Raw genomic sequence first — 24746 nt, forward strand, 5'->3', positions numbered from 1 at the left:
CTGCAGAGAAAACGAAATTACATTTCTGCATGCAACAAAAACATTTTGAACTCCGAAAAAAAGACGTTGGGTTGAAAGTTACTTTTAAGTAAAATACTCAATGTCTATTTGAGTCCTTCTTGTATTTATGAAAAACGCCGAACTTAAATTTTCCGCCAGCAGCAAACCAAAAATAACATCAGCCAGCTGTCAGCCTGAAAAATAAAAGGACTATTTCACTGAACAATGAAAAAATATGAATATACATAAAATAATAGGCAATTAAAATATTTATCATACTTGGTTAATGGGATTTCTGCTCCTGGACCTCAGCGCAGAGTGTCTGCACATCAGGGCTGTATGACGTCACCTTCATCTTTACACAGGATCGCAAGCTGTCATCTGTGAGGCGTGCGCGATGTTTGTTTTTAATAAAGTTCATGTTGGAGAACACCTGCTCACTTACATATGTGGATCCAAAGATCGACAGGACTCAAAGCGCATACTTTTTAATGTTTACATAAATGTCGGGCATAGCATTCCATGTTTCGAACACAAGTTTGTCCAGTTTTGGAAGGTTTTCAATATCACTCCATTTGTGTTTCTGAGCAAGAACGGCCTTCTGACGGGCAACATCTTCAAGGTCTGCTGTCAAGCGTCTAAACTTGGACACCCATATGTCTTTGTCGGCTATGTCGGCCAGTTCCATCTCAAGATCAGGTTGACTCACACCTGCCAATGCAGTCGTATTCAGTAGGGAAGGATCGATGCTTAAGGGAGTGACCGGGAAGGATAATGTGTTTTTTTTCCTCTCTGAACTCACAGAAGCGTTTCCCAAACGATGTTTGCATTGCGATGATTGCAGAATGTAAATACTCCGAAATTATCATGTCGTGACCTTGTTTGAACTCTCTCAAATTGGGGAAGTGAGACAAAGTGCCTTTCTGTAAATCTCTGGCAAGCAACGTCAACTTGCGCTCGAATGCCAAAACATCCTCCAACATGTGCAGGGCTGTGCGTCCTTTCCCCTGAAGAGCTGTGTTCAGCGTGTTCAGGTTCGCTGTCATGTCTACCATGAAGTGTAGCTTTTCCAGCCACTCTGGCTGTTCCAGCTCAGGAAAGGTGAGCCCTTTGCTGCCCAGGAAAGTTTTCACTTCTTCTAGACACGCGACAAAGCGTTTCAGCACCTTCCGTCTGGACAGCCAGCGATAAAAACACGTTGTAGCGGTGTCAGTAAACTGCAGTCAAAGATAGCTTTATTCGAACTAAACAGCCTTGCTTTTAAGCCTCCCTCAACCCAGCCCCCATGGACGCAGATGCTGCAAAAGACGCGTACTCACAAACCCCCGTAGGCTATCTCCCTTAGCCGGAATGCTGGCTAATTGTGAGCCGTTTCGGATGTGCCAGCCACACTTAGATTGTACAAGATCACCATAATCTTCAAATTTAGAATTACATTTCAAAAGCTAACAAACTAACATAAAATACATTTTAATTAAATACTGACCAATTATTTCCCAAAGCCACAGGGAGCCGCAGCACAGAGGTGAAAGAGCCACAAATGGCTCGGGAGCCGCAGGTTGCCGACCCCCGGCCTAACCACTGTTCTGTATAGTTGCAACTCTTATGTCCTATGCCCTTTGAAGGCAGACATGCCTGAGGATTTTTTTCACCTGTGTTTCCACTTTCGGGAGCAACAGATTCAGACCATCACGTCACTCTACACATCAGCATCCCTTCAAACCCTACCTTCCTCCATCTGACTCATCAAAATGCATCATCTTCTTGTTGGTATTAAATTTCATCGGCCCAGCTATCTACCTACCTTTCCACCTGATTTATATCCTGCTGACCAGCAAGAGTGCAGTTCTGAGCGTGATTTGGAGCTTTGAAGTTGTCCTCGTTGTGGGACTCGCCTCTGAGTCTGAAGGCTGTGGATTGCAGTCCAGCTACAGCGAGCTGAGGACTGAAATCTTGACCAGCGGTGTGGTGGACTGCTGAGGACGAGCTGCACTCGCCGATCTGCTGCCTTTTGGCACTAAGGCCAAAGCGGCAGTTTCTGGAGAAGTTGAATGGTACAGAGACGTGATTTTAAGACGAGCAGTGGAGTTTTTCCGGTGCCCCGAACGATATTTATCTCGCGGTTATCCAGTCACATCCACATTATCATTTGTAAGACACCACAGCTGTGTTTCCTACAGAGCAACAGTTCAAATGGACTTCACTGGCTGTTAAACATTTTGGCATGTCCTATGTTTGTGATATATGAATGTGGGTCAGACTCAGGACTGTTTGGACTGCCCTGCCAAGGGTAGTGGTAGAGGCAGATACATTAGGGGCATTTAAGAAACTCTTAAATAGGCATATAGGTAATAGAAAAATGGAGGTACATATAGGAGGGAAGGGTTAGTTTGCTCTTAGTCTAAAAGGTCAGCACAACGTTGCGGGCTGAATAGCCTGTATTGTGCTGTAATGCTGTTGTCAACCAACAGGATATACCAAACAAGAGAAAACCTGCAGATTCGGGAAATCCGAGCAACACACACACACAAAATGCTGGAGGGACTCAGCGGGCCAGGCAGCATCTGTGGAAAATGTCGACTGCACTTTTCCTGCACAGGTGCTGCCTGGCCTGCTGAGTCCCTCCAGCAATTTGTGTGTGTCAGCAGGGTACAAGTCAGGTGGAAACTTAGGTAGATAGTTGGGCCGATGAAATTTAATACCAACGAGAAGATGATGCATTTTGATGAACCAAATAGTGGAAGGTAGGGCTTGAGGGGATGCTGATGCGTAGGGTGATGTGATTGTCTAAATCCGCTGCTCCGTGAAAGCGGTTACACAGGTGAATAGGGAGCTGAAATCTTACAAAGTTTAGTTAAATAAGCCCTGACATTTGCGCTGCTGAGTGGACAAAAATGAAGTTTGTCACTGTTATATACCTGTTCCTCTAGAGGGGGGGGTTTGTTATGACATGGACCCCTAGCATTAACCGAGGGGTCCATGGACCCCAGGTTGGAAACCCCTGCTCTGGAGCTTTCTGGTCTCCAACAGGTTAAAATGCACCTTTCCCAAATGTCAGCAAGTTGTAAAGCTTCAGTCGGACCTAACGGTAAAGCCCTGGCTGAATTGCTGCTGACCAGAGAGGTGAGGGATGTTACATGACTCTGAAGAACTGTGACTTGTGCAGCCACAGATTTAGTGCTGGATGGGGGGCAGGGGTTGGGTGGCTTTTGTTAAGTGAGCCAAACATCCATTTCCTTTGTCATTAACTGTGCAGACAACAGAGTGAAGGGACAGTTTGTGTGAGCTACGTCACCGGTGCAGACAGTGTTTTGTTTTAATTTCTCAGACTCTGCGTCTCGACTGTTGTGATTGCAGAAGCAGCAAAATCTGCCCAGAAGATCAACAATAATTCCGATTTACTCTTGCCCACAAACCGGTGCAGGAAAGTTCTCAAAGGATAGCAAGTTCATTAACTTCGTTCTGTTCTACATCAAGATGCATCTAGCAACTGAACTGTTGTAAAATTTCTGAAGGGTGTTTTTAAAGAGAAGGTAGCACATTCATGAGTTCTTGTGCTTATCAACTGAATGTGTGTACGTAAATGATTATACATATGTAGAAGTTCTTATAGTACATACAATTATCTATGTGATATATATAATCATATACATGTGTATAACATTAGTGTGCATACTCCATTAGTTTTATAGTTGTAAAGGTTTTTATGTATATATATGGTGTGTAATCTATATATTTTGTGTGTGTGCAATCATTTGTATATTTTGGATCCATATGTTAATGTGATTATTTTCTTTGTGTATACAAAAATACATATGTGCTGCATGTGTACAGCTGTTTGGGGTATACTATATATATTAAGTTATTTATATATCAGTTATGTGTACTTTATTCTGTGGTTTATGTGTTTAAATTTATATATGTGCTTTGTGTTTGCACAATTGTTTATTTAGTGATGTATAAACTGTTATTTTGTCTGTGGTTTCTCTGTAGAAAATTTTATTTTTGTGTTATGTTGACTTGATAATGAAATGAAAGTGACCTTTATCATTATAAACTTAAAAGAACAAATATCTGGAAACAATCTGGATATTGTATGCATTTATTAAGCATAAAACCAGAGGTGTAGAATAGAAACGGATTTGATGCAAGAAATCTGGTTAGGCTGCATCTTCTGTTGACTGGGACAAAGGAATCTGGGAATACTGATCCACAATTCCTTGAAAATGCCACCTCAAGTAGATAAGGTCATAAAGAGAGCTTTTGCCACATTGGCCTTCATAAATCAGAGTATTGAGTACAGGAGTTGGGATGTTATGTTGAAGTTGTACAAGACGTTGTTGAGGCCTAATATGGAGTATTGTTTACAGTTCTGGTCACCTACCTACAGGAAAAATATCAGTAAGATTGGAAGATGAGAGAAAATTTACATGGATGTTGCCAGGTCTTTAGTTACAGGGAAAGGTTGTACAGGTCAGGATTTTTTTTTCCCTGAAATGTAGGAGACTGAGGGTAGATTTGATAGAGGTGTACAAAATTATAACCGGCATAGACAGAGCAAATGCAAGCAGGCTTTTTCCACTGAGGTTGGGTGAGACCAGAACGAGAAGTTGTAGGTTAAGGATGAAAAGTGAAACATTTAAGTGAACAAGAACTTCTTCACTCAAAAGATGATGCAAGCATAGACCGAGCTGCCCGCGGAAGTAGTGGATGTAGGTTCCTTGGTAATATTTAAGAAAAGTTTGGATTAGTACATGGATAGACGGGATATCGAGGGCTATGGTCCAGGTGCTTGCTGATGGGATGAAGCAGAATAATAGTTTGGCTCGGACTAGATGGACTAAAGGGCCTGTTTCTGTACTCCATGACTTTATGAGACATTAACTCCGTTTCTCTTTCCATTCATGCAACCCAGCATGTTAAATTATTTCCAACATTTTCTGATTTTATTTTTAGATCTACTTAATAGGCAGCAATTTATAGTAATGGAACAACAGAGCGAGGTTGTTTTGCGCCTTTGTTTAAGAACAGTGGATTCAAGTAAGAGATAGTAATGCTGAATTTCTTCAGTGTAGTTATAACAACAACTCCCCCCTTATCAGCAGGTTTTTATAACAACCAGAGTCCTGACGAAGGGTCTCGGCCCGAAACGTTGACAGCGCTTCTCCCTATCGATGCTGCCTGGCCTGCTGAGTGTGTTAATGCTGAATTTCTGTAGCTTTTGTCTCTCGGCTCTCTTTGCTTGCATTTGTGTTGATCTGGATGATAAAATTAGATTGCTGTAACTTTGCTGTTCTAAGGTGGACCCGTTGTGTGTCGCAGGCCATGTTTTCAAGTAAATGCTTTGTAATCCAACGCCTTTCTCTTTTCAATTTAAGATAATATTTTATATTTAAGTAAATAGAATTCCTTCTCAAAAAGCTCCATGTGAAATTGTCGATCTTTTAAACCTTGAGTAACAGCTTTGGATAAAATTCAATTGTATGTTCCATGTAAATGATGGACACAGTGGGAGTCATTAAGGTTTTCCCAGTGATCAATCTAATTGTCAACAAGTGTGCCTTTCACCATAATGTTGATTACTTTCGCTTCTCTGTTATTTTTGTGTTGATTTTTAAGAAGTATTTTGTAAAGCAAGCTGTAAAAGTCTGAATTTAATCAACATCTTCCACTTTCCTCACATTCCTGCTGGAGGATGTCCATCACAATGGGACTTGTGTCAAATGGCCTTTCTTTATGCAGGAGTCAACGTCAGGTAGCCATTTAATTCAAGGGTGAAGCCTTTGTTAAGTGTTGTCCCTTCCCCTTCAGACTCCTACACTTCCTATCTGGTAGGGCACAAGAAAAGCTAATTTTACAAGGATGTTACCTGGATTGGGGAACATGCCTTATGAGAATAGGTTGAGTGAACTTGGCCTTTTCTTCTTGAGGTGACGGAGGATGAGAGGTGACATGATAGAGGTGTATAAGATGATCAGAGGCATTGATCGTGTGGATAGCCAGAGGCTTTTACCCACGGCTGAAATGGCTAGCACGAGGGGGCACAGTTTTAAGGTGCTTGGAAGCAGGTACGGAGGAGATGTCAGGGGTCAGTTGTTTACTCAGAGAGTGGTGAGTGCGTAGAATGGGCTGCCAGCAACAGTGGTGGAGACGGATACGTTAGGGTCTTTTAAGAGATTCCTAGATAGGTACATGAAGCTTAGAAAAACAGAGGGCTTAGGGTAACCCTAGGTAATTTCTAAGGTAAGGACATTTCCGGCACAGCTTTGTGAGCTGAAGGACCTGTATTGTGTTGTAGGTTTTCTATGTTCTAATTTTAAAAAGCTCTTACATACACCACAGTATGAGTTATATACTTAAGAACATAAGAACACGTTTTCAGAATTCAGTGTAATATTTTTCTATACAGTATATTATAGACCTTACTTATTTCTTTGAACCATTCTTTACATCAGCAGTGCTGATACAGCCTGCTTCCCGATTCCTTAAACTACTCTCATTCTTAATTTCTCTGAATCAGGGGATCGAAGTTCTAGTCCAGAGAACATTCTTCGTGAAGTGTTGGCATCCCACACAGTGCATGAGAAGCTGCTCGATCTGCTGATCTATCCCAGGTCAGCATAGATGACTGGCACATAGATCTGCCAACACTTTAGCTATCAGCTTGGATGATACAAATACTTTTCAGTGCCTGCATAAGACAACCTCCATCAAGGACAAGTTCATCCCAGCATAGGTTAAATTGGGGGAATTGGGATTTCAACCATTTTGGGTTGCCATGTAGACCTGAGACAGTGCAGAATATTTTCTGGATTCCCTTTGGATCATCTCTGCTGTAATAAAATACTTTGATTTGTATTAGGCAGAATATGTCAAGAGGAATGTCTGCTTTGTAAATTTTTCAGCTATTTCCTTTTCCAAGGGGAAATGGGACAATCCGTCTGGATATCCATGTCTAGTTGTCCTCTTGAATTCAGTTCTGTAATTGTGTCCTCCAAGAAACAGAGCCCGTCTCTGCACTGGTGCTGTTGCTGTTAGCGGAACACCCTTCCTAGTGGTTGATGATTAGTAATGAGGGTAAACTCTCTTCCATACAAGTACTGGTCGAAATGTTTTAGATTCCAAACCAGACTCAAGGCCTCTCTGTCAATCCGTGCGTGAGGTTTCTCTAGTAGCAGTCGGGGAACTTGATACAAAGGCTATGGGCATTCACTTCTCTCACTCATAACATGTGACGCAACTGCAATCGTACCTTAAGACGAGGCATCACAAGCAAGCCTCACTAGACAATGGGGATCATAATGTGTGCATATAGTGTCCAACGCCACCATTTCCTTTACATGTTTAGAAAGCCACTTCACACTGCTTTGTCCATTGTCATTTCTACCAAATCTGTAGTCAAAAGTTCAAGGGGTGGAGCACAGTAGCCAGGTTTGGCACGAACCGGTTACAGTAACTGACAAATCCTAAGAAGGACCAGAATTGTAACATGTCCTTTGGCCTTGGAACATTCACCACTGCTTGAATTTTCTCAGCACATTTGTATAATCCTTATGTGTCAATAGTGTGACCACAGTAAGTGATGCTTGGTTTAAAGAATTCACACTTGTTGCATCGTGCTCTGAGCCCACAATCTTCTAATCTTTTTTAACACTGTTTCCAGATTTTGGAGATGTTCCTTGACATCCTCAGCAGTAACAATGATGTCATCCAGGTAACACTGAGTGCCTGGGCAGCTTTGCATCACCTGGTCCATGGCTTTCTGCCAGGGTGCAGGTGCAGATGCTACTCCAAAAATAAACCTATTAAACCAATAAAGCCCTTTTTAAAAGCACAAAATGCTAGCAGAACTCAGCAGGCCAGACAGCATCTATGGGAGGAGGTAGTGACGACGTTTCGGGCTGAAACCCTGTGCATGCTTATGATGAGAAACACATTGGACTCTTCTTCTACTTCCATCTGTAGGTCGGCCTCAGCAAAGTCCACTTTGTTGAAGTGTTGCCTCCAGAAAGATTTGCAAAGATATCTATCCTCAGCAGAGGGTATTGACCTACTTTCAGTGCTAGGTTGACGGTGACCTTAAAATCACCACAGATCCTGACAGATCTATTCTTCTTAGCTGTTGGGATCACTGGCTTTGCCCATGGGCTCAAACTCAACCATGGAAAAATCCCTTCAGCCTCCATGCAAACTGTATGCTTTTCCAAACAAAGCACTCAGTAAAACTGGTACTCACTTTTCATTGGCTCTCTCATTTGTTTCGGAAGACTGCTCAAATACTGCCAGCCATTTCTGCTTTTTATTTGTTAACTTGACACCCTTCTCTTCCCTTTGTGAAGAAACAAACGTGTTGCGCTTTCTTTAAACTCAAACGTCTCTCTGTGCTTTTTTTAAAAACTCTAACATTTCACTGCGCTTCAACAGGTAGGTGAATATCTCGGGTTTGTGTAAAACTTCCTCATAGCCACTGTTATATTTTATAAGTCTAAAACATAAAACTAATTGAAAAAAAACATGGAGCCAGGAATAACATGTGTGTTCTAGGTTTATTTTTATTTTAGCAAGGCTCGCACTTATGACACGGTGATGTAATAATGCATGCCATTCACATACTTCTACATATAACCCATCAAGAATTATTTAAGCACCAAAGAATGATTAATCAAACAATATATTTACAATATTATCAAATATTGCTGAAATATAAAATGGTTGTTGGTGGTTGGCATCTGTCTGTCTCAAAGGACAATGGGTGATGATGATCATCACAAGTAAGGGAAGAAGGTATGGAGATCCTGAGATGCCCAGTTGTCAAGGTCCCCCTCTTGGCCTCACCAGTGAAGTCCAAAGGAGAGCTTATGAAGCAATATCTCTGGCACCAGCTTGGCTGCAGGAGCTGCTGGAAGGATGTTCAATGATGTCCAGCCGCCTTAGGGGCTCCACTCCAGATTTGCAATATGGGTTTACTCCCATAGTCTTCATCACTTCCAAGGCTGCCCACAAGGCAGTGGGGCTATTTTATCCATAGCTGGGGGATCTGGTTCACGAGCGCCAGGGTGTGTCCACGCATCAGTGGGCCTGCATGCTACGTGTGCAGGGGGCCAGACCTCCTCCCGTCTTCTGTAGTTCAGCCTGAGTCTGAAAGGAGTTCAGTTTCCGTGTGTCGCCAGCGAGGAGGCACTACACGAGGCTTGCTGTTGGAGAGACCATGTACTGTACTGGCAGGGAGAGACTTACACATTCAGCTCTCCTTTTCGCGAGACTGCTAGCCAGTGGTGGAAGCTGAAAGTGAGAGTGGCAAGCTCTCCCCACTACACTGCCACACTAGACACGCCACAACAACCATCTTGACACCAAATATTAAATACACAACAATTAACCTCCGTATGAGATCTTGCTCTGTACAATTTGGCTATCACGTTCCACTTTCCACTTCACTACCTTCCACTTCAAGAAAGACACCATCAGCTGTAGATTGCTTTGGGATGTCCTGAGGTTCTGAAAAATGCAATTTAAACATGTCTTTTCTATCAGTGCACTATGATTCAGTTTTATGCTGTTCATTTAATTACTAAAAGTGCATTACATGCCCTCCCCCCATCCCATGGCCTTTGGCACTTCATTGGGTCAGGCTCATTGAAATCCTACCAAAAGGAAGATGAAAGGGGACTTGAAAGAGATATTTAAGATGATAAGAGGCATAGAAAGGGTGGACAACCAGCGCCTTTTGTTCCCTGAGTCACAATGGGTAATATGAGAGGACATACTTTTCAAATGATTGGAGAAAAGTGTAGGAGATGTCCAAGACAGGTTTTTTCCACACAGAATGATATCTACATTGTGCACACTGCCAGGGGTGGTGGTAAAGGTATTGGGTACATTAAGTAAATTTAAAAGACGCTTAGATAAACACATGGATGAAAGAAAAATGGATTGCTATATGTGAGAGAAAGGTTAGATTGATCTTGGAGTAGGTTAAAAAGTTGACTCAACATTGTAGGCCAAGGCCCTTGTACTGTGCTGTATCATTCTCTAATGTAAAAAAAAGTCTTCCAATTCCACATGGCCAGCTGTACTTTTTGGACATTCTGAGGGTTACTCTACAGTCCCAGATGAACAACTGTTCTCCCACAGCTCACTCCAGTCTCCAATACCATTGTTGTACCAAATCTGCTGACAGTTGTGAGATCCAACTCAATAAATCTGATCCATTTTGTACATGGTGTTTCTGTCCCTGCTCCAGGCCACCTGTAACTCACCTAAATCCTGGGAATAAGTTGGCTGGCACATAATAGGTTGGGTTTTAATGCTGTGCTTGCTCGGTGCATTGGCCAAGCAGTTGATCCTAGGAAGCAAAAGCATTTGTCTTTATCATTTGGTTGTTTCCCTAGCACATGTAATAATTTTATCATGTGGTTGTTCCTTCCAGTGAGAAAAAAATCAGGAAAAATTTGCCCTCCCACCACATCCTTTGGAACAACAGCTTGAACACTGGTCCAGCAAGACCTTGACCAATTTGCAAGGTTTCTTTACTTCACTACACTTAAGAAGATTTTGATGGCTGAGTGTGTGTAGCCATAATGAAATCTCTCCTTTCCTCTATAAATTGCTTCAAATGCTGACCCTTTTGACCCTTTGGGTGTCTGGACTCAAAGCTGTGGAATTTCTTCTCATTTTCCCTCTTTTTTCCCCACATGCCCCCCCCCCCCCCCGTGATGAGCTATTGATCATTTGTTCTAATATCCACTGACATGGTTGGGTATTACTTCGTGGTGAGGTTTAGTAATGGGGACATCCTATCACATTAAAGGTGTGACATCAGTGCAAACTGCCACTGTTACAATGAAGTCTTTTGGCCCCTGTTCCACTTCAATACAAATAAGAACTGGGAAACTTGGAGAGACTCCCCGAGAGAGTGAAACCACCCATAAAATCTCGCACTGATTAATAGCCAGTGCGGGGTGACCAGAGAAGTGAAGAGTTTAATCCTGTTCCAGAAGATGAAAGCACATCACACAAACCAATCTTCTATCCTTGGACTCACTTCACACCGCACCCTGTCAGAGCAGTGCTGCCAGGATAATCAAGGACACGACCCACTCAGCCAACACACTTTTTATCCCTCTTCCCTCTGGGAGAAGGTTCAGGAGCTTGAAGATTCGTACGGCCAGATTTGGGAACAGCTTCTTTCCAACCGTGATAAGACTGCTGAACGGTTCCTGACCCGGATCTGGGTCGTACCATCCAAATATCCGGACCTGACTTGCACTACCTTACTTTCCCTTTTCTATTTTCTAATTATGATTGATAATTTAAATTTGTATTATATTTATTTTGATTTGTACTTCAGGGAGCGCGAAGCGCAGAATCAAATATCGCTGTGATGGTTGTACGCTCTAGTATCAACTGTTTGGTGACAATAAAGTAAAGATCACCAATCCATGCAGAAGTAACACTGTGAACAAAGATAGTGTCATTGGATACTTTCTTGTGCAACATCGACTGCCAGTAAACAGATGAGTGACACTTGTTTTGTGATCTCCTGTAGCTGGTGAAGCTGTGCAGTGGGATGATTGAAGCAGGAAGAGCGTACACTACAGCCAACAAGCACTTCGTCAATGGCATCCGAGACCTTTCCCAACAGTGCAGAAAAGATGAGATGATATCGGTAAGAAAGGAGTTTGTTAACCGTTCGGGTTATTCACCAGTATCGCTCCTGAAACGGGGGAGATGGGTGAGACCTTCAGATGAAGGGATGGGACAGTGGAGGCACTGGGCTTCTTCAGAGGTGGGATTCGGACTGTGAGGCACTGGGTTCGATTGATGGTGAAGGTGGGATGGATGGCTGTTACAGAGGTTGAATGGTGGGCTCAGTCACAGGCATCAAGGGGGTGAGAATGAGATTATAGAACATTGTTGAATGCTGTTGATACCTGTTCAGAATGATTGTTTTGGTAAAGCCAGCAGTCATTTTCTCATGCGAGTCTAGACCCATTGAGCACCTCTGCTCCATTCCACCAGAAACAGCCCAACATTTTAATTCCCATTCCCATTCCCATTCTGACATGTTGGTTCATGGCCTCCTCTCGTCCCATGATAAGACCACCCTCACAATGGAGGAGCAGCACCTTATATTCCGTCTGGGTAGCCTCCAACCTGATGGCATGAATATCGATTTCTCCTTCTGGTAAAAAAGAAATTCCCTTCCCCTCTTCGTCCATTCCCCATTCTGGCCTCTTACCTCTTCTCCGCTGCCTATCACCTCCCCCTGGTGCCCCTCCTCTTTCCCTTTCTCCTATATCCCACTCTCGTCTCAGACTCCTTCATCTCCAGCGCTTTACCTTTCCCACCCACGTGCCTTCACCTATAACCTTCCTCTTCCCCTCCCCTCATATTTTTATTCTGCCATCTTCCCCTTTCCTTTCCAGTCCTGAAGAAGAGTCTCAGCATGAAACATCAGCTGTTTGTTCACTTCCATAGATGTTGCCTGTCTTGCTGAGTTCCTCCAGCACGTTGTGTGTGTTGCTTTAGATTTCCAGCATCTGCTGTATTTAATATTTAACATTTTCAATCTCTGACATTTCTATCTTGGTTCCTTTAGGAATGCCTCCAGAAGTTCGGAGAGAGCTTACAGGAAATGATAAACTACCACATGGTAAGGTGTTGGCTTCTTTCATCTTCTGACTGCTGTCATTCGTAAGTCTAAAGGATTGTAGTTAAAAGCAACTTCAAAATCACTGGGGTTGTGTTGTGGAATTGTGTGGTGTCCCGTCTCGGTTTGTGTGTATGGATCTATAAGCACTCATCAACAGCACTCCAGTTTGATCAGTGTAAGCACAAAGCATGCTCAGCATGAGGTTTCCAGTAAGTATCGGTCCAGCCAGCCAAACCTCAAGAAATTCCCAGCAACCAGGATCATCTATGAAAACATGTCACATACTTTTAACAAATGGATTAAATTATTTTCCTCCTCAAATACCGAATGTGGCTCGCTGAAGGATGGAGACTTGCACACGTCACCATTAATGGCCCCAACTTTCAAACTTGGTATGACTTTAATTCCTCTGTCTTTCCAACTCTTCATTGATGCTGATCTAGAAGAAAACTCAATTTCCATCATACTGCCAGACCAATCCCGACACAGTTGAAGCACTCAAACTCTCCTTCTGCCAATACCGTTAGTTTAGTTGATGCGCTCAAGTGCTTCAGTCAAGGCTTGAACTGGTAACTTTCGGACTTGGGCCAAGAATTTTACCTCAGGTCATGGCTGGCACAATTGAATCCTGTGCCAGTACATTAAGTGGAGATTAAGTGGGAAGAGGATACCATTTAACACACACAGTTGTTTTGTGTTGTTTTACCACGCTGCCCAAACTTTGTGGAAGTGATGTATCTATCAGCAGGTAATACTTAATATATTCAAAGGCTCAGCTAATGTACTCTTCCTGTAGCTTTGCTGGTGTTTGGAAGCCCATTGCCACAATGTCATAAGAATCTGCAAGGAATCTTCAATTTTGCTATTTTTTAATCCAGTGAAGATTGTTTTCCGCAGTATCTTGCCTGAGTGATGGAATCAAAACATCATATGATGTTGGTAACTTACATTAGAATTGGCCCCATCCCAACCAGCAACTATAGACAGCCGTAACTATTGCTCTTTCATCTCAGAGGCTCCTGAGATATTGTTCACAGGAGAGAAATACGTGATTTGTCAGCAATTCAGACAAGAAATCTCTGCTGGCCTATAAATAGAAAATGCTGGAAGTGTTCCGTAGGTTAGCTAGTATTTGTGGAATCAGTTTGCTACTTGACTTGCTGGGTGTTCCCAGCACTTACTGATCTTTTAAAGTTCCCAGAGTCTTCTGTCTGTTTTGAAAACGACCCTCAGACAGCAGCCCCTTGAGTGGCAAGAAAGATGGTGACAGGCTGGCTTTATTCCGTGGAAGTAAACAGATACTCTGAGGCTTTGCAAGGAAAGTTTGAAACTTTGGAGTGTGGATATCATGACCTTGATGTTGAAGATGGTTTATGGCACATCGATGGACTCAAGCTAAAATGGGCAGCTTATTTTAGGTTCATTGTGTTGTGCCTCATTTCCCCCTGCTCTTAACTCTTTCCTCCCTGAGACTATATAACATTGCAGTACCTCCAACAATTTATGAACCTCTAAATCCCAAACTCAGTTTCGGTTACATTGGCCCTCAGCCTCTCCCCCTCTTTGCTTGGTGATGTCCTGCAATGTGGTGGACTTGCCTCATTTTCCCCAGGGCCGTACAAGAGGCATTTAGCATTAATTACCTTAAGTAATTTAAAGTAATATAAGATTCCAGGAGATGGGATGTTGTGTTGAAGTTGTATTGGTGAAGCCCAATTTGGAGTATTGTACACAGTTATGGTCACCTACCTGCAGGAAAGATGTAAACAAGGATGAAGGAGTACAGAGAAAATCTATAAGGATGTTGCTGGGTCCAGAGAGCCTGAGTTATACAGAAAGATTGAGTAGGTATGAACTGTATTCTTTTGAATGTAGAAGTTTGAGAGGAAATGTGATAGAGGTATAAAAATTATGAGGGGGATAGATAGGTTAAATGCAAGCAGGCTTTTTCCACTGAGGTTGGGTGGGACTATAGCCAGAGGTCATGGGTTAAGGGTGAAAGGTGAAATGTTTTAAGGGGAACATGAGGGAAAGCTTCTTCACTCAGAACGTCATGAGAGTGTGGAATGAAGCTGCCAGCACAATTTGAGCATGTGAGTTTGATTTCAACTTTTAAGAGATGTTTGGATAGGTATGTGGACGGTAGGGATATGGAGGGCTTTGGAGGGCTTATCGGAGTAGGCAGTTTAAATGGTTTCAGCATGGACTAGATGGGACGAAGGGCTTGTTTCTGTTCTGTCCCTCTCTATGACTCTAATAATATAAATTCTTGAGCGACATCTGAATGAAGTTCGAAGTTCAAAGTAAAATTATTATTGAAGTGCAATAATAAGTTACTAAGAAGTGCAATTGAAGTTACTTTCTGTTCCTTACACCACTGGCATTTCGGGCAGCAATGAAGGTTCTCCATCTCTGGCGGTGGTCAGGGCTTCCTTCATCATGTCAGTAGCTTCCCCTCGGTTTTCACTACTGTCAGTCATGCAAGACCCCGTTAGAGACTCAGGAATACCATCAGAGTCAGACCGTAGAAGGATTCTTCATTGCTGTTTCCGTAACAATTTTGTTTTACCGGTCAGGGTTGTTAGCTGAACCACCAAGCCTGGAGGACCAGTGGACCACTCTTATTCTGGCCTCTGCCCTTTGACCTGTTTGGCATGGGTGACCCGACCAAGAGGTAAAGAATAAAGCCCTGACTCCAGCCAACATAGCTCTCCAGGTCATTGAGGCACGCAAGCCTCCAAACCCAAAGACAAGGTTGAGATCCTCTAGGAAGACTAAAGTATGTGTCACCATATACTACCCTGAGCTTCATTTTCTTGCAGGCATTCACAGTAGAGCGAAGAAGTACAATAGAATCAATGGGAGAAACTGAACACAGATAAAAACTGACTAATAGCTCATGTGCAAAAGAAGACAAACTGTGCAAAAACATAGATAGATAGAAAGACAGATAGATAGATTTTTTTTAAAACTGAGAACATGCGTTCTAGAGTCCTTGAAAGTGAGCCCCAGAAGTGTGGAATCCTTCAGTGCTGGGGTGAGTGAAGTTACCCATGCTGGTTCGGGAGCCTGGTAATAACTGTTCCTGAACCTGGTGTTGAGGGACCTGAGGCTCCTGCGGTCTACGAATGTGTTTTTTTATTTCAGAACTGCAAGCTTTAGAGTGTCTTTGTATTCATTTGTAGGATATGGTCAAGTTTATTGCCCACCATAATAACCCTTGAGCTGAGCTACCCTGTCAGGCTGTTTCAGAGAACGATGAAGTGTCAATCACGCGGTGAGAGTCTGGAGCCACAAGGCTCTTTGGTGTAGCAGTTTGCAGTTCTACCTGCGGTCTCCGGTAACCCGGGTTCAGAACTGATCTCACTTGCCATGTGGGTAGAGCATGTGTCCCCTGTGGCTGGGTGGCTTTGTCCATTTACTCCCACGTCCCAGACAAAGTCAGTTACCCCTCTAGTGCAGGTTAGTGCCTAAGGACTTCAAAGTGGAAGGGGTGGGGAGGTGTTGCTGGGCACGTGAAAGAGAATAAGTTGTTTCAGCATTAGAGAAGCAGGAAGTCAAGTCAAGTTTATTGTCATTTCACTATGTACATGCATATTGTCAGATGAGATGTTTCTTTGAACCAGTGTGTAAAGCACAGTGGTAAACATAACACAAATGTAACACACGATAACTTTGGAAAGTAAGGATAAAATCTACAGATGAAATAAGCAAAGTTAAATGCATACATTAAGTATTGTCAGGTACATAACAGATTAACTAGTGATATTCTGAGTGCAATGTGGCCGGGAATTCAGAAGCCTAATGGTCTGGGAGAAGAAACTGTTTCTCATCCTAACCGTTCCTGCTTTTATGCATCGGAGTCTCCTGCCTGATGGTAGAAAGTCAAAGAGGATGCTGGGTGGATGGGTGGGTGGGATCTTTAATAATACTAAGAGCTCTACGTGCACAGCGCTCTTGATAAATGTCCCAGATGGACAGTGGGAGTGAAAATGAAACTGGCGGGAACCAGAACAGGTAGGATGGGCAGAATGGCTGCCTTACATAACCACAAGAGATTCTACAGATGCTGGAAATCTTGAGCAGGACACACAAAACAATGAAGGATATCAGCAAGTCAGGTAGCTAATATGGATGGGAATAAACATGTATAAGTTACAATTTAAGAATAACACAACATATAAGGTCTCCTTATATGTCACAGTGAGTAATACGCATTGGTTAAGGACTCCAAATTTCCTTCCTTACAGGTAATTAATAAACTGTGTAAGGCAGTTTCACAACCTCCATCAATGAGGGTAGTTGTTTCTTCACACACCAGAATGAACTTCAATTAAAATGTCCAGTTTCCCTGATGGGATTTGAACGAGTGCCTCCAGATCATTGGGTCAGACCTCTGGATTGCTAGACAAATAACAATGCTGTGCCACATGACCCTGCCCTGCTGAGTTCCCAGTCAATGCTGATTGGTGTCACACCGTGATTCATTGACATGGAGCAGTTTGACTTCCTGCTTCATTTGCCACTGGGCCTCCAAGAGTGATGTCAGCCCGAGGACCTGATAACGAGGCCACAAGTGAGGCATTCACGCAGTGTCGGAGAAGGACCTGGAGCAGCAGGAAGTGGGCGAGAAAAAAACTATAACAAAATAAACGCTGAGTTTAGGAATTCAACTCATCCATGCCCGGCTTACAGGTCACATTTCAATTTAGGCTTGCATGACAAGTCTAAATATAAATATAATTACTTACTCTGTTTAAACAGAAAGATGAAACCCGACCTTTACAGGGAAGTTGAGTTTGTAATGTTCACCGTGAAAACTCATTTTTAAACCAGACCTGGTATTGGCATTACAGTTGGGTCTTCCCTCTTAAAGTTTCACATGGCTTTCCTTTGTGCGAGTTGGCCCTGCTGCTCAGGTGCTTTACCCAAGGCAGTCGGGTGGTGTGGGATCCTACCCAGATCAGCAAGAGCGTGTCTCCTTAACTTGGGGCAGCTCGCAACAAACCCTGATGTTCACCTGTCATGGGAAGAGGCTACCTCTTAATCCCTCTCCCTCTTCAAGACTCCTACCCACACAGCAGGCAAGAGGGCCATTCTATTTACAACACACACACACACACACACACACAAAAATCATTATTTATCTTTCCATCATTTCCTTTGTAAACTAAACAATTGGCCCTAGAGACTTTCGTGGTCTCAGAAGGTCTGAACATGTTTTGGAAACCAAAGTTTGGTCACTCTTGTAACGTGGGAATATTGACAGTCAAACTGGAAAGAGCTACCTATTACAAATAGCTGTGAAATAATTCACAGGCAATTTACTTCTTAGTCATTTTATCTGGACAATGAATGTCAGGCATGACATCAGGAGAAGTTCACGGCTTCTTCCAGTGCGTTGATTCTGGGTGTCCTGAAAATCCACTGGAAGACATCAAACAGTGCACAACTTCAGTCAGTTGGGCTTGATTGTGTGTCCAGGTCAAAATAAACATGCTGCAAGCAGAGGCACAATTGCCCCGTAAAACACTCCAGGAATGGATAGGATTTGGTGCAGCGTTTATCCACACTTTAACCAATTTCTCGCCAGAACAAAAAACAAATTTGAATGCAATCATTTTCAATGAAGTGTTGATTCACAGTTCTCCAAGGAATCTTGTGCCCATTTTTTTCTCCTGGAACGACTGAACAAATTAATACCCTTGAAGCAATATGCTCTCTTCTCACCACTACTATCAGGCGGGGGGGGTACAGCAGCCTTAGGTCTCACACCTCCAGCTTCAGGAAACCTTCAACCATCAGGCTCCTGAACTGACATGATTACTTTGCTTACCACAACTCTGAAATGACTCTATGACCTACAGACTCACTTTCAAGGACTCTTTACAACTCACATTCTCAGTATTGTTTCTTTTTTGTGCAGTTTGTCTTCTTTTACACATTGGTTGTCTGTCAGTCTTTGTTTATGAATGGGTTTTCATAGATTCAGTTGTACTGCATTATATTTTCCTGTAAATACTTGCCAGACTATGAATTGGAGGGTTGCATATGATAACATATGCTGTACCTACTTCGACAATAAAGTAACTTTGAACATGTTTCTTTCCTATTTACTAAAGCTCTTTGAAGGTATTGTGTAACTAACCAGAGTTTGCTGCATTATTTTGGGAATGTCAAACATTCTGTGGTCCGAAGATTTAAAAAAACAACTGCTTCCTGTTTAAATTCTGAACAGGAGTTCAGATGTGACCAGAATCACTGGCTGCACCAGACCTCCTAAATACTAGCGTCCTATGCTCAAAAAGAATGGCCATCCAGGTGAAACATTGGAGAAGTGCTCAGGGGCCCTTGCAATAACACAAGTTTGTTCTTTAGGAAAGAAGTACATGGGCAGTAGCTAAACGAAAACATAGCTCTTTTGGAAATGCACTAAACAGCTGAATGGTTTGTTAAGGTTTTTATTGATGTTCTGCTTTTTATCCTCTACATTGCTGGCGTCTGAGATCAAGTCCTCTGTAGATTACCAGAGCTCATACATGAGGTCAAGTTTATTGTTACTTAACTATATACCTGTATATAATCATATAATGTATGTAGGAAAGAGACAATGTTGTTCCAAAGCAGGATACAAAGCAGAGTAGTACACATAACACACGCTAACTTATGAAGGTAAGGATAAACCTACAGGTGAATCATGCATACTGATGAACTGAAGTGCATAAATTAAATATTGTAAGGTATGGAACAGATTAACTAGTGACACTTTAGGACTGTTTCCCATTCTAACCGTTCTTGTTTTTACGCATCAGAGTCTCCTGCCTGATGGAAGAAGGTCAAAGAGGGTGCTGGATGGATGGTTGGGTTCCTTAATAATACTAAGGGCCCTGCATACGCAGCGCTCCTGTGAAAAATAGATACTGAGTGTTTGGGGATGTTGGTGGGGGGATCCCATTAGAGCCTGACCCTTCCTTTATCTGATTGCTTTACAACATGATTAACACCAGAGATCTTAATCTGTCTCTGACCATGGATTTAATAACAGGATCTTCTCAATGCCCCATGAAGGATGACAGAAATTGTTTCCATAGGTTCTTCAGAGATGCAAAAGGATCATTTTAAAGTCAAACAGGTGGAGATTTTCTTTCATTTGTCACCTGCTCAGAGTCCTGCAGAGCTACGTTCATTCCACACTAACCCACGGAAGCAAATCGTATGTCAGAACAAAGTGAGGGAAGACTTGAAGCTGCAGAAATGTGGTTTTGGAGAAGAATGATGAAAATATCGTGGAATGACAGGTTAACGAAGGAGGGAGTGTTGTGAAAAGATGCAATAAGAAGAGAGCTGATATCGCAATCAGCACACGGCAGCTGGAATTTCTGGGACATATTGAGGAAAGGGAAGCTCAAACATCTTTCAGGGATGGAAAAAAAATCGTTGGAAGAAAAAGTTGCGGTCGACAGTGTATAACACTAATGAGTCACATCAAGAGATGGACAGGCAAAAGGTTTAAAGAGTTTATTAAAACTTCTCAGATGGAAGACGCATGGAAGACAGTAATTGATTACATCATGCCACACAGCACATAGTGATGATGATGATTACCTGCTGGAGTCTTACACTTCAATTTGGTAGCTGCATAATTTACACATCCCTTTGTTCCTCTGAATAAACATTTAATTTAGCACATCCCTCGCATGTAAACAAGAGCTCAGCTTTACCGCTAAATATTCCAACTCTGCACAAACAGAACAATTTGCAGAATGTCACAAATCTGCAGATGTGGGAAATCCAAAGCAACACACACACACACACACACACACACACACACACACACACACACACACACACACACACACACACACACACACACACACACACTCACAATGCTGGAGGAACCCAGGCAGCATCTATGGAAAAGAGTGAACAGTCAACGTTTTGGGCCGAGACCCTTCTTCAGGACTGGAAAGGAAGGGGAGAAGTCAGAATAAGGAGGTGTGGGGAAGAGAGGAAGAAGTACAAGGTGGGAGGTGACAGGTGAAACTGGGAGGGGGGAAGGTGAAGTAAGGAGCTGGGAAGCTGATTGGTGAAGGAGATACAGGGCTGGAGAAAGGGGGAATCTGATAGGAGAGTGTAGAAGACCATGGAGCTAAGGGAAGGGGAGGAGCATCGGAGAGAGATGATAGGCAGGTAAGAAGAGGAGAATTTGCAGAATGTGATTGATAAAGGATAGTGGTTATTTTAGAGTCGTTTTTTTCTGTATTGTGTTTTTCATTCTTACTTATGCTATTTTGTATTTTTTTTGGATCAGGACATGATGATGGCTCTTAATGTTCCCAAGCAAGTCATAGAGAGATGTGCTGTAAATTAAACACAGGCTCAGGGACAATATTCTGCCTTTCTCTAAGCCACGACACGTTGCCCTTCAGAGCCACCTATGAGAGAGGGCATAGCCGCGGTTTAGCACAGAGGTGAGCTATAGTTTGATTCGCCTAACAAAAATGTGCTTCTGTTTAATGGAATGGAAGTGTTAACGCCTCTGATTCCACCCCTGAAACAGCAAGTTCTTAATCTTTGGAGTGGTTGCATTGTGAGACCTCATTTGGTATCCTTAACCAAATCTGACTCAGGGATGTTCCCTGGGGTCAAAACAGGTTCCTGATATCTCCTCCTCCCCCCCACCTGTCATAAAATCAAAGCTTAGGGCCTTGAAATGACACTTGTGAAACGTACGTGAAAATATAGTAACTATGAGGTGGATACGATAGGGTCTTTTAAAAGACTTTTGGATAGATACATGGAGCTTGGAAAAATAGAGGGCTATGTATAAGCCTAGTAATTTCTAAGGTAAGGACATGTTCGGCACAACTTTGTGGGCCAAAGGGCCTGTATTGTGCCGTAGTTTTTCTATGTTTCTATGTGCTTACAGAATCAAAATTCAGTTCAAACAAAATAAAATCCTTCCTTCTCAGTCCTGCAAAAGGGTCTCGGCCCGAAACATCGACTGTTTATTCACATCCATAGATGCTGCCTGGCCTCCTGCCTTCTTCCATCATTTTGTGTGTTTTGCTTTGGATTTCCTGCATCTACAGACCACCTTGTGTTTAAGATTTAAACGTGTCTTGAGAGCCATATCTCAGAGTGAGACTTCCTTTAAGGTATTAAGTGATATGATTTAAAGGTTACTATTCGGCTATGATCTCATCCAGTGGCATATCAGGATTGAAATGCTAAATGGTTTGCCCCTGTACCTATGTTCCCATCTTCTTTTCTGTCAGATTAATCAAATAATTACTGCTTCACATTTGGAGGATCCATTTTAAATGATTCAAATAGTTCAAACTTAATATCAGAGAATGTATACAGTGTACAACCTGAAATTCTTACTCTTCACAGAGAAATCCACGGGACAAGAAACCATAAAACATAAATGATAGTAATATGAGAACCCCAAAGTCCCACACCACCTCCCCACACACAACCAATCAGCTGAAGCATCGACCCTCCCCCTCCCCCCCCCCCTCACTTGCACCAGCAGATCTTATTTTGATGTCAGGTGGGTAGATTAAATTTCAGCCATTTTGAAAGCAATGTCCCATCTACTTGCACATTTGTCACCAGTTTCAACACAACAACTTCTATTCCGCTGGAAAGAAAGAAAACGCTTCCCCACACTTGGATTCTGTGTTCCAGTTTGCAAAGATTCTCCCAGACCACCTTGCATTCCTGCACAAGGTTGCAAGAAGTAGCTTGTAACTGTCTAGGATCTTAAAGTGATTTGTAGTCATTACAACAGGTCTCTGTCAACCAGCTTCTAGTTCCTGGCTCGTTACAGTACTTCCATCACGTTCTCTTTCATGTATCTTTGTTATTTTCAGTCATTCAGTATCTTCCCTTGTCCCAATTCTAACATTTTGGATGTTTTGAACAGGTTTCCAACATGGATTATTTGTTCTTTAATGATATCACTCTTCAGTCTTCTACAGAGCAATTGCTGACATTCAGTAATTTGACGTGATACAGTATCAGCATATCTCTTAGGCTGAAAGGGCATACCTTTATAGTACTTAGATTTTCTCTTGTTTATTTTGGTTGGAGTGGCAATGTCGTTTGTTGAAACGTTGCAGTACATTGTCTTACTTAATGTAGAGATAGAGCTTATTAAGCATAATGTCAATAGACTGTCACTGATTGTGTCCCGTTGTGGTCCTCATGTATCACTGGTAGTTAATCCCAAGATGTTAATGTTACATGTAAGCCACTGTTAGCTAGCAGTTAGCACAACCCTGTTACAGCTCGGGGTTAAGGAGTCTACGTGTCCTCCTTGTGGAATGTGTGGGTTTCCTCCCAGAGTCCAAAGACGTGCAGGTTAGAAGGTTAATTGCTCGTTGTAAATTATCCCGTGATTAGGCTAGGGTTAAATTGGGGGGGGTGGGGTGGAGGCGGCTCGAAAGGAATTATTGTATCTCAGTAAATAATAAATAAGGAAAACTGCAGCTAATTTTGCCCCAAGTGAGGATAGGACTGTTGGATGTTCAGTAGAGACTCAATGGATTATCCTCCTCAGTAATTTAATGATCCACCTCTGCTCTCACTTTATATTCAGATCAAAGTTTTGTGTATAAACTGTGGTCACTGCCACGCATAGTGCATTCATTCCAAATTACCACTAATAACAGATGAGGCATCAGGGCATGTTTGAACGTCAGTGCCTACATCATCAGACCTGGTATATTACCAGGGATGATGTTACTAACCAGCGATGGGCTAGCTGACCACCGAGTCTAGCCTGCTGTACAAACAAGCAGCAGCCTTTTGTAGCTCCTGTTCTGGCTAGTGGAGAAACCCCTAACGCTCAGATTCTTCAATTTGAAAGGAGCCTGTACTCTTCGGTCACGTTATCAGATACACTTGTACACCTGCTCATTAATGCAAATTTAATCAGCCAATCACGTGGCAACAACTCAGCTCATAAATGCAGAAATGGTCAAGAGGTCCCATTGCTGTTCAGACCAAGCATCAGAATGGGAACTAAAATATGATCTAAGTGATTTTGACCATGGAATGATTAATGGTGCCCGACAGGGAGGTTTAAGTATCTCAGAAACTGCTGATCTCCTGGGACATCACAAGCCACCGGTCACCATGCAAGGCGTGGGCAGGCCGATGGTGACAGCCTCAAGTTATCCACTGGAGAGTGCCGGGATGCAGGGGGGTACCGGTCTACCGCTGCCTCTCGTCTCAGCAGACTGAAGTCGGAAACAGTCAGCAACGTTTTCCAAGAACTCCTTCCCCGTATTACACCAGGATTGTCCAGTGTCGTCATTGTGGGATGGGTAGTGTGGGCCTGTCTTCTCCATACCTGTGACTGAGGCGCTCGGTCTATGCTGCTCTGGAGTTGGGCTTCTATGTAGCGGCCTAACTCGGCACTCTCACATGCTTAAGCTCAAAGTGAGCTGCCACAGTGCCATTACCACTCTGACTTAAACTTCCATTGATAAAGTTACATCAAGATTACCCCGCTTGAGTTTTAGTTACCATTTAGTTACTGTCTCTGCATTATTCAGATCTTCTGCTTGCTTTCACACACATAAAGCACTGTGCAGCCCTGGCACTCTCACCTCTCAAAATCAGGTTTAATATCAGCGGCATATGTCATGAAATTTGTTGACTTTGCAGCAGCAGTACAATGCAATACATGATAAAACTGTGAATTACAGTAGGTATATTTATTAAATTGCTAAATTAAATAAGTAGTGCAAAAGCAGAAATAAAAAAGTGGTGAGGTAGTGTTAATGGATTTGATGTCCATTCAGAAATCGGATGGCAGAGGGGAAGAAGCTGTTCCTGAGTTTTTGAGTGTGTGTCTTCAGGCTTCTGTACTTCAGTCGCGATGGTAACAATGAGAAGAGGGCATGTCCTGGGTGGTGGGAGTCCTTAATGATGGATGCTGCCTTCCTAAGGCACCACTCTTTACAGATGTCTTGGATACTATGTAGACTGGGGCACGCATGATGGAGCTGATTAATGCAACTTTACTTTGATGTTGTGCAGTGCACCCCCCCCCCCCCCCACGATCAGACGGTGATGT

General features: G+C 42.8%; 1 protein-coding gene across 2 annotated transcripts in view; it reads left to right on the forward strand.

The window, feature by feature from the left end:
- The window catches only part of LOC132382131 (arf-GAP with coiled-coil, ANK repeat and PH domain-containing protein 3-like), a 365516-nt gene that overhangs the window by 188566 nt on the left and 152204 nt on the right, over positions 1-24746 (forward strand). For both annotated transcript variants that reach the window (XM_059952024.1, XM_059952025.1), the window contains exons 3-4: positions 11549-11668; positions 12602-12655. In XM_059952024.1, the coding sequence (XP_059808007.1) occupies positions 11549-11668; positions 12602-12655 (174 nt within the window). The remainder of the gene's footprint in view (positions 1-11548; positions 11669-12601; positions 12656-24746) is intronic.

Source organism: Hypanus sabinus, chromosome 27 (assembly GCF_030144855.1).
Source record: "Hypanus sabinus isolate sHypSab1 chromosome 27, sHypSab1.hap1, whole genome shotgun sequence".
In the NCBI taxonomy this organism is placed as follows: Eukaryota; Metazoa; Chordata; class Chondrichthyes; order Myliobatiformes; family Dasyatidae; genus Hypanus; species Hypanus sabinus.